Source organism: Channa argus, chromosome 5, assembly GCF_033026475.1.
Source record: "Channa argus isolate prfri chromosome 5, Channa argus male v1.0, whole genome shotgun sequence".
Classification (NCBI taxonomy): Eukaryota; Metazoa; Chordata; class Actinopteri; order Anabantiformes; family Channidae; genus Channa; species Channa argus.
In genome coordinates, this window is record NC_090201.1 from 28,903,614 (window position 1) to 28,916,512 (window position 12,899).

At 38.7% G+C, this 12,899-nt stretch overlaps 2 protein-coding genes across 2 annotated transcripts; both read right to left on the bottom strand.

Annotated features, from left to right (window-relative positions):
• Positions 1–803: 803 nt before the first annotated feature.
• map1lc3a (microtubule-associated protein 1 light chain 3 alpha) lies at positions 804–9,119 on the bottom strand. Its single transcript, XM_067504082.1, has 4 exons — positions 8,939–9,119; positions 6,591–6,646; positions 4,934–5,040; positions 804–3,133 (listed from the first exon to the last, which is right to left on the bottom strand). The coding sequence occupies exons 1-4, from the start codon at positions 8,976–8,978 to the stop codon at positions 2,971–2,973; spliced, it is 366 nt and encodes a 121-aa protein (XP_067360183.1). The 5' UTR covers positions 8,979–9,119; the 3' UTR covers positions 804–2,970.
• Positions 9,120–9,995: 876 nt separating this feature from the next.
• dynlrb1 (dynein, light chain, roadblock-type 1) lies at positions 9,996–12,151 on the bottom strand. The gene is made up of 4 exons (XM_067505846.1): positions 11,995–12,151; positions 11,639–11,714; positions 11,333–11,500; positions 9,996–10,578 (listed from the first exon to the last, which is right to left on the bottom strand). The coding sequence occupies exons 1-4, from the start codon at positions 11,995–11,997 to the stop codon at positions 10,535–10,537; spliced, it is 291 nt and encodes a 96-aa protein (XP_067361947.1). The 5' UTR covers positions 11,998–12,151; the 3' UTR covers positions 9,996–10,534.
• Between the last annotated feature and the right edge of the window lie 748 nt (positions 12,152–12,899).

Genomic DNA, 12,899 nt, shown 5'->3' on the forward strand with positions numbered 1-12,899 from the left:
TATGCCACATTATACTTAACACTTTTTCTCAGATATAAAGCCTGCTTTGTGATCTACCTGTTATAAATGTGACTTCATAAGAAAAAAAACAGCACGAACAACTTGTGACGTAACAGGACAGAGGCCCCGACACACCTAAATGTGACAAAACCATAAATTTTAAGTATCAGAATTTTGTTTTTCCCCTTAATTCCTCTGCTGTTTTTTCTCAACCCAGAGGTTCAGCCTCTCTGGGTTGAGAATAACTGGACTAAACTATGTACTTTGTCATCCACTGCTTAAAAACACTTCTGCTTCTGATTTTATAGTATTGTCTGTTTTCTGCTTGTATTGACATTTTGGCAGTTTCAGTTTCTCTTAGCTTAAAGATCATACATGTGCAATCTGTGGATGCTGATCCCAGAATAATAATTATTTTATAGAACAGCCAAATGAAAGCTTGTTCCCTGCAGATCTGTGGGTAATGTTCTGGTGCCTTACTGGGGAGGGGACCTTTTTGCTGCTGCTGTGCTTGTGCAGCTCCTGCAGTGAAATGCTTTTGAGGCAGTGATTCATTCATCAGTATTAAGCCAATAATATCAATCACGTTGCTATGATTTTGAATGTCGTGCTTTAGCTCATATTAGGGTATTTGTACATTATAAAGTTGTTAATTATTGAAGTGGTTCTTTTTAATCTGTAAATTTAGCCACATTATTGTCATCTGTACAATTATCTAAACACAAACCTACTTTGAGCCAATGAAAAAGAAGTTTCTCAAACATCCAAGACTCATCAATGCAAAACAAAAAAAGACAAAACAATTTTAAAGGCAACATTTTTGTATTTATTGGCAAATGCTTTGAATACGGTCGTAGCAATGCATCTATGTTCACCCCTCCGAATTGAGACAATGTGAGAAAGCCTAAAGAAAACACACTTGGTAAATACAGCTCCATTATATGATCATTTATACGCACACACTTTTTTGTCATTTGTTTTAAACATACACACAATTATTTTCAGTTTTTTGGTTTGGGAAACATCTAAAAAGACATTTTGTCTAAATGAAACAATCCATTTTTTTTTTTATCTACAGCATAAAATCAATACACATTTATCTTAAAAAAAGAAAAAGTCAGAACATGCCAGGTTTGTAGTGCATCAGAACCTTTTTTGTCCATAAAGTCTTATTAAACAAATGCAGACAGATGAACATACTGAGAAAGCAGCAGCACTCTACAGAAGAGGAGCAGATACAAAAAGAAGAGAATCGTTATAGAGATACAGTAATTCCTACAAAATTCTATGCCAACTCTTTTTTTATATTTGTATTTATTTATGTGCAAAAGAAGCTCATTCAATTCCTACATTAAATACATTTTATTATGTCTAAAGCTCAACTTTATGCTACCGTGACACACTGACAAGCTCTGACACAGGAGGAGACGTCGCCCTCGCAGCGGAGAAATGCTACTAAAGGAGGGTCTGAGTTCACCACAACTCGAAAGCTTTACAGGGATCTGATTACATCCCAGCTTCCAGTGAGGGCTGCGTTAGCTGGCTTCATACACACAATTAGATAATTTTATTGGCATTTTGCTGTGCTGTCCAAGCCTGCCAACAGAAAGAAAAACCTGCGTGTCAAAATAGAAACAGCCCATCCTCTAATCATCTCCATGTCGCTGCTTGTGACCTCTTGGTTTGGGTCTGTACAAACTGTGTCTCCTCCTGTGCTGCCACTGCTAACCAACAATGACGAGCTAATATTCTCAATCCCTACATTTGATCCATTTTACAAAGAAACACAACCCTGTCAAAACCAAACATGAAAAGCAAGCCACCGTTGGAACAGACAGCATCCCTTGTGTGTTCACACAAGCCAGCTGACTAAAATCAACACGCTAGGCCTCTGAATCAGCTTCAGCTGACTGGTTGTTTATGATGTTAAATGTGGTTACGTGTGGGGTGTGTGTGTGGTCTTGTGCAGGAAGACAGTAAAGTAGTAGGGGAAAAAAAAAAAAAGACGTAAACTTCCATCTGAATAATGGCTGTTAGCAGGATGCAAGCAGCATGAGGCTACGTTTAGTTCACTAATGTTTACAGGCGGATGGGGTGGTGTAGTGTGGAGGGCAGACAGATAATACACGACGAACAGCGTTAATCAACAGTGCTGCCGTCCCAGTGTGTCTTGAAGGGAGTACGTACATATTGCACATGTAAAATTACTGCAAATTGCTCCAAATGTCATGGTGATTACAGTAACTTTTAGCCGGATTGTCAGGGCTCTGTAGCCAGCAGCAAGTTGAGCTTCAGGCTGACGGTAAATGTTTGATTAAAACAAAGTCAGAGCAAGCTAAATAACACAAACTACAGCTAACGTCTCAAACTAAAGAATTTAAAATATTACTTTAAAAAGTCAAAAGGTAAAAAAAAAAAAAACACTGAATCTTCTAGCTTGCACTACTGATGTTGAAATGAGAAGCGTATAAATAAGCAAATTACTTGGATAATTATGAACTTAACTGTGCTGTTTTTACTGACTTCATTGGCAGAGTGTCAGACGACCTGAACTCTGACCTGCCAGGGACAGTTTCAAGTCTGACGTCTCGTACGTGTATATGTATCGTATTAAGAGAATCGGTCTGTGGTGCAGCTATGGATCTTTACACACAGCTTCCAATGTCATTGGTTGGTGTGTTGCACCCTTTCAAAACAAGAGAGAGCAAAGATAAGAGTAGAAACACGCAGGATGTCCTCTGACTTTTTGTAACTAGTGTTGAACTTACTGACCAAAATGAAGAAGACGCTCGACTATGACGGAGAGAAAGGGACTGGGGGCGTTTGTCACATGTACACTGGCTGACGGGGTGCTGCTACGTGGGCCTGCAATGCAACAAAGTGGAGTGGATCGTGGTCGGCTTTGACATTATACACGTCTCTTTTCCCCTAAAGCCCCCCCCTCAACCATCTCCCTCCCGCTCTCCCTCCCTAGCAGCCGAAGGTCTCCTGCGAGGCATAGACCATGTAGAGGAAGCCGTCCTCGTCTCTCTCCTGCTCGTAGATCTCAGAGATGGGCGTAGACACCGATACCATGCTGTGCTGGTTGACCAGCAGGAAGAAAGCCTGCGTGGGGTTCAGCTGCAGCCGACGCCTGTGGGGGAGGGACAGGGTGAGGATTATGAGATAGACAGGAAAGGAATGAACACCAAACTCCATTCATTCATATTTGGGCTCCTTTCAGACAGTGCTCTGCTATAAAGCCACCGTCTTATTACAAGACAATGCCAAAGATCTTTCATCTCACTTCACTTGGTGCAAAGAATGTAAGACCATTGTGGCCAGAGTTTACTGATACTCATGTGGGCAGAAGGACTGAGTTTGTCTCAAAGAGCAATGAACCACAGCTGTAACCGATGCAGATTTCTTTAATTGTTCTATGACTTGTAATACTGCAGGAACAGGAAGGACAGGACACGTTTAATAATAAAACAGTGTAGACTGAGTCATGAATGAATCAGTCACCAAGTCCTGAGCCAAGATTATTTTCTTCTTCTTTCCTCATTTTTTGTTCCCAGTGCATCTTGACTCATTCAGAAAAATAAGTATTAGAGTCGTCACAGTCTTGAGCTTAAAAAGATCTTTTAGTTTTTGCTGCAACCATTCAGCTCAGCAGAGTCGATAGGTAAAATGTGATAGTGAACCACTGCAGTTTCTATTAGTGTCAGTGTCATGTTGTTCCACCTCCCACCATAACGAGCTTAGACCAGGTGACATGATTCAACCCTCGGATAACTAAACCCGGATGACTGAGAATCTTGACCGAGAAAAATACAATGATTAATTGTGATATTAGTGTGATTATAAAAAAGCAAGTATCTTAAACATTAAGCTCCATCACGACACTGATGGTGCCGACAGCACCAGAGGTAAATGATGGAAAAACATTTCAATTACACTTTCTCTGAGAGCCAATCAGAACAGCACAGAGGTCCTGACCAATGGAGGTGCAGCAGGTGGCCATGCAAACTGACACACAGCGGAGCAGTGTGTTAAAACTGCTCCCTATTGGAACACGCTGTAAACCAAACAAATCTCCTCCGAGCCTCCTCTGTCAAACATCAAACTACAGCAGTCCTCAACCCTGTAAATCTACAAACATTTATCATTTATCAAACATTTACAAACAATAATCGTGATCTTTTTTAGTGGCTTTTTTTCTGAGCTAAATATATACACACCTCTTCATATTTCTGCCTCCTCACACTTTACAGTTGATAATGAGTAACTGCTCTGTCAAACCAGCAGATTTACTATTGGTATTTCTGCACTGCAGGACAGTAACATTTCTTGATGGCTGGATGTAAAGTATTTTTCTACTTTTCAACTTTTGGTTCTAAAGCACAGTTAAACGAGTCAAACCTCAGCAAGCTGCAACATACACACAGAAGATATTCAGATTCTAGCAGCACAGATGAATCCTAACAGACATCTTCAAATATACATTGTACATGCTAATAACAACATCCTATCCTGGTATCCAAGTCGGGCAACTTGTAACAACCACTAGCATGTGCTAATGTCAGTGCAGTCTCCTCCCTACTGTAGGCTTTAAGATATCCACTCCCCTCCAAAAGTATTGGAACAGTGGGGCCAATTCCGGTATTTTTGCTGCAGACTGAAAACATTTGGGTTTGACATCAAAAGAGGAATATGAGACAACAGATAGACATTTCAGCTTTGATTTCCAGGTATTTACATCTGGATCTGATTCACAAGTCAGAAGATGGCACCTTTTGTGTGAACTCACCCATTTTGAATGAAAGCTGAAATGATCTCGTCTCATATTCATTTTTGATGTCAAACCCAAATGTTTTCAGTCTGCAGCAAAACTAAGGGAATCAGCCTCACTGTTCCAATACGTTTGGAGGAGAGTGTATGTTTGTGTGTATACCTGATGATCTTAACCAGCTCGCTCATATTGACGTGGTCAGGTACCAGGAACTTGGTCTTGTCCAAAACGGGCAGCTGCTTCTCTCCCTTATACCTCTCAATGATCACCTGCAGTAGCCAGAAAACACAACACACTGAAGTCTGTCTTTCACCACGTCCACACATTAAGGTACAGTTATAAAACCGGCAGTGAAATGACTCTGAAGTGTTTAGGTACAATTTGAGACACTTGTACTTTACAGTTGAGCAGTTTCAATTTAAGCTACTTTATATTTTACTACAGTAAATTTACTAGATTGTGCTGGAGGTTGAGATGAGTAATACAAATTAAATTTGTAACGTATACACTAAACGGATAACAGCTTCCAATAAAATAAGAATTTACTGATCCCAGACTGCAGGTCACACCTACCCAGCAGTATCTAGTGTAATTGAAATTAGCTTTAAATTTACAACCTGCAACATAAAGTGAGCAATGCATCAATCATTATTATCTGATAATATAATGTACGTTTGGAAATAGACCATCCAGTCTACAGAATGAAAGCTTTAACTATTACTACTCTTTTGCACTTTTGTCCACAAAAAATAATCTAATGATAAATGTTGTACTGTTATTCAAGCAATATTTTCACTGTAGGACTTAAACAGAGTAGTTCTATACTTGCTACCCTAAGTAAAAGCTCTGAGTGCTTTTCCCACCACTGACAACAACATGGTCAAAGAATGTGTAGCATTGTTTTATGCTCCCTGTTCTACATTTACCCATTTAATTTGTGACCAACAGAGTAAATAGGTTTGTCACTGTGATATAAGAGGAATTTGGACCCTCTTCTGGAAACTTTTGACTTTTAACTTTGGCATTTTAAGTTTGACATTTAGGGAAAAGGGTTGTTGTCTTTTTTGCAGAGTTAGATGTCAAAATTAAAACCTTATGTCTCTATTTGTCTCTACATTAAATATGGAGCTATGGTTAGCAGCCAGATAGCTTGGGTCGGCACACAGATGGGAAGCAGCTAACCTGTGTCTTCCACACACAAACACAAGAGCAGTCAGTTCCTGGAGTCATATTTACAATGTGATTAAACAAACAACATGCTGAAATTAATGAGCTTTAGATGGGCTGGAAGTGGATTTTGGCACCTGAGGACTGAACCAGGCTTCTTTCAACTAAGCTAAACTAACCAGCTGCTGGATATTGTTTCACATCGATTGTACAGATACAGACGCTGGAAAGAATCTTATTCATTGGCAAAACATCAAATTAATATTTCAAGCAACTGATGGCTGTAAACAAACTCTCAGCTAATGAAAACAGAGTGAAGTCAGTGAGTAAAATAAAACTCTGTATGTATTAAAGTACCATACAGACTCAGACATACGTTAATATTATCAATATCATGTGTGTATCATCCTTCTGATGTAATAGTAGCTCGCACTGGGGAATGCAGACAAGTGCTTCTTTGCCCATGTTTGCTTAACACTCTTATGCAATCTGCTTCGTGCAACCATTCAAAAGAAAGCAGTGTCTGAGCCAGTGCCCACAGCAGTTTTTGACAGGCTACATGGACCACCAGTGTCTGCACTGAGGTGGACTAAAGAGCAATCAAGTGTGGCGTGTGTGTGTGTGTTGAAATTGGATTTAAACTGCAGCTTACAGGGATCTTGTTGGGGTGCTGCTCACGGATCTGCTGGACCTCTTTGCACCGGTCAGCTGTGGGCAATAAAAGACACACTTCATTAACAAGAAATGTAACTCAGAAATCTAACTTTTTATCCACGTAACATGAGAAATGTTATCACACCCAGAGAAAATTCCTCATTTAAACATATTCTATTTTTATATTAGGACAAAACACAAACAACCCTAAATTAAATCCGATGTATTAAAAGCTTAATTCCATCGCCGTGAATAATCAATAAAACAAATGCAAAGAAATAACACAATTTCAATAAAAGGGGTAGAGATCCTCCGTGTTTGGCTTGTTTACCCGAATTAATTTCTGGCACTGGCTTTGGTGTCTGTCAGAAAATCAGCAGGAAATGAAAATGTCTCCAGCATGAAGGAAATGTTGTGTCCAGACCCAGCTGGACCCTTCAATGGTGGCTGATCCTGCTGATAACACAAACGTCTTTTGTGTCCACACTATCCACGCCCCACAATTGACCAAGAATACATTTTGATCCACGGAAGGGACTGTCTGCTGTTATCACTGCCTGTGCTCTGTGAACTTCATTGTGTTCTGTAACCTCAAGGTTGTCTACATCTCTTAATTTATGATGTATGGGTGTATGATCTTTTAACAATTTCTAATGAAATGTGTGGATGCAGTAAGAAGTCACAGTCTTCAACTCTGGCAGTTAGTTTCAACAATAACACATTAATTAAACATGTACTTTTGAGCAAACTTGGCCCTCGTTATACTAGAACGATTTCTAACCTTTAATTTTCTAAGTGGAGCACTGTCAATTTACATATTTCATATATTTTCATGTAATTTATGTAGGTTATTGTTTTTTTTTTTTGGTCTTTCTGCTTACATTTAGGAAAGTTTTTTTACATAATGTTTTTATTTTACAGAACACACTAGCCCCTCTAAATAACCTCCTGCTCTATTTCAGAGAGCGAGCGAGAGAGAGAAAAGTGCTTTTTTATTTTAAACTCTGGCAGGGTTCAAAGCTCAGATAGATGGCATTAAAGAGCAACACTGACATGTCAATAGTTCCTCTGTTTAGGTCACGGGATGTTTAGCAACCCTGGCTTTAGGAACAATGATGCTAACAGCGGGAATGTACATGTATTTATGAAATTATACTTGGAGGATTATTCTCCAGAACTGATTTGAAAGCCATCACAAATGAGATAATCTTTTATTAAAGTCTTGTTTTAGGTATAATTCCCTTCCCTGGCATTGCATCAAAACAGAGTATCGGCCGCTTTAAAAAAATCCTCCTTTTTGAACTGGATCCAGTGGAGGGGGTAACATTAGTCTTTGTGCCAATATCCAACCAGAAACATGAGTTCCTCATCCTGTGGCCCAGGTCTGCAACATTTACTTTACTTTATATGTTCATTATCACTGCTAACAGCTAGCAACCATTACCTGGGGAAATATGACTTTGAACCAAATGACTAATTAAAATAAATAACCCAATGAAATAACAGCATCAACAGTGTTTTTATAGTGAACATAAGACCGGTTAATCAGGCCTAATAGTCATTAAATTCAAGGATCAGACAACTTTATTATTAATCCCTGAGCGAACTTGTATTATGCAACATTACCTAGCACAGCTTTCTAAGAAGGCTATGAGCAAATACAACAACACGGTAAAAAGAGCACTTAGCTGCGCTGCTTACGCCACATTTCTGTGTTTGGTGAGATTATGCAATGCAGTGCACAGTGTGGGCTCCTCCCTAACTTAGGCACAGGGGCATCAAATAACAACATATGTGACTGAACACGTGCACGGGGATAATGTGTCATGTTGTTCGCCTATATGCAAACACTGAACGTTGCCTCGTTGTTTAAGTCCACCCTGTTTATCCAGCTGTGTAAAAGCTGATAACAGCAGGCCCGTGCTAGCAGCCAGGCTTCCGAGGCTAATGTGACAGTGGCCCAGATGGCCTTTGAACGTTAGCGGTCAGACAGACAATCCACAGGCCAAAATACATAACCTGTAACGTTACAACCTCGATGGGATTTAACTGGTTACATCATTTTCTTGGTTGGCAGCAAAAACTAACTAACAGATTCATATCTCTAATATGGAGCCATGAAGCCCCTTACCCAGGCTGCCGTCCACCTGAGCATCAACTTAAATTTCAACGAGAAGCACAAAAGTAAAGGTGATGATGACACTGGAAATCAGTAATCACCATGTAACTACACTTGTAAACAGACTGGCTAAGCTAGGTGGCTAGCAGGCCGGCTAGCTAACTTAGCTCCTCCGCTCAGCTGCTGTTTTCGGGGCAGGTAACACAGCTGCCTCGGTTCTCTCTTACCAAACGTCCTCCGCTGCTTGAAGGGTCTGTCGGACGGCATCCCTGTCGGTGTTACTACACAGCTGTAGCGTAGCTAATGGTCGCCGCGGCTGCTTTTAGCGCTAATCGAGTTGGAGCGCTGGAGTTGGTCGTCTCCTCTGATCTCTCCGCTCAGTCTGAAACGGCTCCGGACAAACAAAGCAAGTAAACCGAGGCGCTGACGTCATCCGCTGCGTTTAAAGGGGACGTTCACTCCTTTTTACGTCGTTATTAAACCTTAAAAACAGAGTACATCTTCCAAAATGATGTACTTCAGTGCAGTCGTGAGGTACGTAGCATGACAAGTTCCATTTTATGTTGCTCCTAACTCATGACAGTTCACTGATAATTATTATGCCTTGGACTTCCTTGCATTTATTTTTAATATTAAATATAATCAACTAATGAATTATAATGTATTATTATTGAATAAATCACTTGACAGCAAATAAATTACAGCTAAAGCTGTGCTGTTATTGTTCCTCACCAAGCCTCTAGGTAACTAAATATTCAATTTTTTTACTAATTGCTAAAAACATGATGTTCAAAAACATTTGAAATACATTATATATTTTACATATTTGATCATAGTGCTTAGAGAAATCAGTTAGAGCACTTGTATTATGTTAACACACGCATCAGGCTACTTATAGTAACCTAACATTAACATTAACACTACTAATCATCAGAGTACTATAGAGGTGGTGATGCTGGGCTTCAGATCCTCTTTAACAGCTTATACATGCAATTGAGTCTTAGTGCACTGACCTCTTCGTGACATTTGCTGGTCAAATACAGACTGATATTAAGCGTACACCATTTGGATTTCGAAATGTTATATATATATATATATATATATATATATATATATATATATATATATATATATATATATATATATATATATATATATATATATATATCAGCAATGTTTCAACTTGTCAATGGTATATTAATATATATTTAGTCTAGTGTCTGGACTAGAGCTTAACATCTCACCAATACGTAATATATCCAATTTGAAGAAAAATCACAAAGACCATTTTTACCTTTTTAATTTCTTAATTTGTTACAAATAACCAAAGGAAAACTGTAGTGTGGTTGGCTGCTCACCACTGAAATACTGTACTTTAACATGCACTGCCAAAAAATAAATAACAGTCCCAAGATTTTTTATTGTTAATGAGCTGAAAGTTCTTCAAAACCACCACATGTGTTGTGGCCTCCCTGTCTTCTATAACACACTAGTTCAGCACTTCTCCCATAGGTATTTTAGCAGGCGTGCACTTGAGAAAATATGCTAAAAGCACTATGAAATACATTAAGGGTCCTAACATACATAACATACTGGAATGCTAAAACATGGGGAAAAAAAATCTTCCTGCAGGGCGACTGACTGAATTTATACATCCTCTCAGTGAGTGAAGGTTTAATTTCATCCACCTTCCAATCCTGCATCTACTACTTTGTGCAGCAAGTGCATAACAAGCTTCTGGTAAACATATTGTATTGATTTAGCAAGACAAAAAATGTTTGGAATATGAAAGACAGACAGAGAGTAATGTGTCAGCAGCAGCTTCAATCTGATGGGTTCTGGATGACAATCAAGAAATAGTCCTTATCTGTGAAAAAAGTGCATAATAGTAAGAACTGAATTCACAGTCCACTGTGAAAAACAAGAACATTCACATTAGGAGATAATTTTTTAGAATATTCTGTTACATATACAACAAACAGTCAACTCATCGAAAAATATCAGTAATTATTTGGATATCTGAAATATGTATCCAATTTATGTGCAAAAATGTAAATACTGCCTACTACAACTTTTGAAACATGAAGATTTAAAGCACTTTCTGTGTATTACATGATAGTCTAATGAATCTAAGAACAATACATGACATTTGACGATATCACCGTAGGCTCTAAGAAAAGATACCCGGCACATTCCTCCATCTCCTGACATTTTTAAGGACAAACAATCAATTTTGGAAGAAGATCGCTTATAGTTGAACTTGTTTTAAATACAAGTAGGGTTATCTCAGCCAGCCATGGGATTGTACTACGTTTCCTGTCGGCAGTCCTTTGACCTGCACAAGTCCACTTTTAAAAAGCTGATATAACACCCAACTACATGTATACTTGGCATGGAAATCCGATTTGTTCAGGTAAAATCCATTTGTGTAAATCAAGTTTGTCTAATTCCCTCACAGTACTGCAAAAGTGCATATAAACACCATCACTTTTATTGTGATAGCTTCCTATATAGCTTCCTTTCTATATAGTGAGAAACCATTTGCATGATGTGGACATATGAGGTTTATAGACGCAAATTCCTGTCGCCTTTAGAATACTAATCATGGTTTTCCAACTAACCTGGAGCGATCATGATCTCATTCTTCTTGGAGCGAACGCGGAGGAAGGTGAGATCATTCTGGGGGTCGATGTCTCGAACGGTGCTTCTGGCCTTCATCACAAGCTGGTGGATCAGTCCTGCGTACTGGACTGTGCTGGAGTTGTCAAGAGTTGTTTTGATGGGGATACCTGAAAGAAAAGGGTTAATATACACATGGAGTAGTATTAATATATAATATAGTAAAAAAAAAAAGACTACTCAGTAGTCAGTCCCCAAAATGCTCAATTTGTTAACCAAATGCAGATGTTATCATTGAGTGGTTTTACCTTCTGAATTGACGATGATGATTCCCTGCACTCCTTGCTGACTCTGGATCCTTTTTAGGGTTTCCTCTACTTCAGCCTGAGAGACGTAAACATCAGTCAGTCGTGGATTTTATGTGAGCTAATAAAGTGAGTGAAACCCCACAGGGACTCACAGAACAACATGAAAGCACACAACATGAGCCTAGGTGCTGTCCAAACACAGCGCCATAAAAAGACCCTGCTAACCTGACAACGCCCGGCTAACATTAGCAAGCTAGCTCTAAATAGCATTTACTAAAATCCTCATATGAAAGGACACATTCAAAGAAATGCGAAAGGATTTAATAAATACACATGCGGAAGTCGTATCATCCTACCATTGTGGTTCTAATAGGTTAGATCTGTGTGAGTAAATCGTCTCCAAGCTCAGAAAAACAACGGCTAACAGTCCTGTTTTGTTGCTTGGAGAAACGACATGTATAAACTTCCGGTTCCCTTCTTCTTCGTTGGTCAATAACCGTGGTTGGAACCCAGCGCTGTAGGGGCATCATCGCCACCCTCATCTTCTGAGTGTAAACCATAATTTACTAAACATAAAACCTACTTATTCCAGTTTGATAAGAAAAAAGAAAATGATAATGTTAATCCACTGGACAGATTCATTAGGCAAACTATGCCCCTGAAAAGGAACATTTTAGCTTTAGCTTGAGTTTCAAGAGAATAACTTCCTTTCTTTGTAAACTGTTATAAAATCCTTCTTTCCCTTGTGTTTTATGTCCCACAGTCTTTCATTTCTTTTCTTTAATAACCCTTAATATACTGTGAATGTTTCGAAGTGTTCAAACTATTCTATATCTAATTTTTATTATTTTTACATTGTTTTTTAGCATTTACCTAATTGAGCATGCAAAACATCACATGACATGCATGCTTGAGTTACCATTTAAATAATTTAATAATTTTTTCAGAACTTTTACTGAAGTGGTAATTTATCTGTCACTTTAGACCTTTAAACTTACAAACCATTAATCTATTCACATGTTCAGCTTCCTTGTGCCACTGTTGAATATTAACGTGGTTTTAGCCACAATTCACCTGCTTTCCAGCGACTTTTACTTTTTTTTTTGCTTTTCTCAAAAAATAATGATGGGAATTTTCAAATCCGAATTTATAACCCACAGTTATAACATTTTAGTCATCTATGCATCTATGCCATACAGTTTCTTCAATATTTTTGTAAACTTTGACTACCAACTCCTGACTACATTCCCTGCAAAGTTTA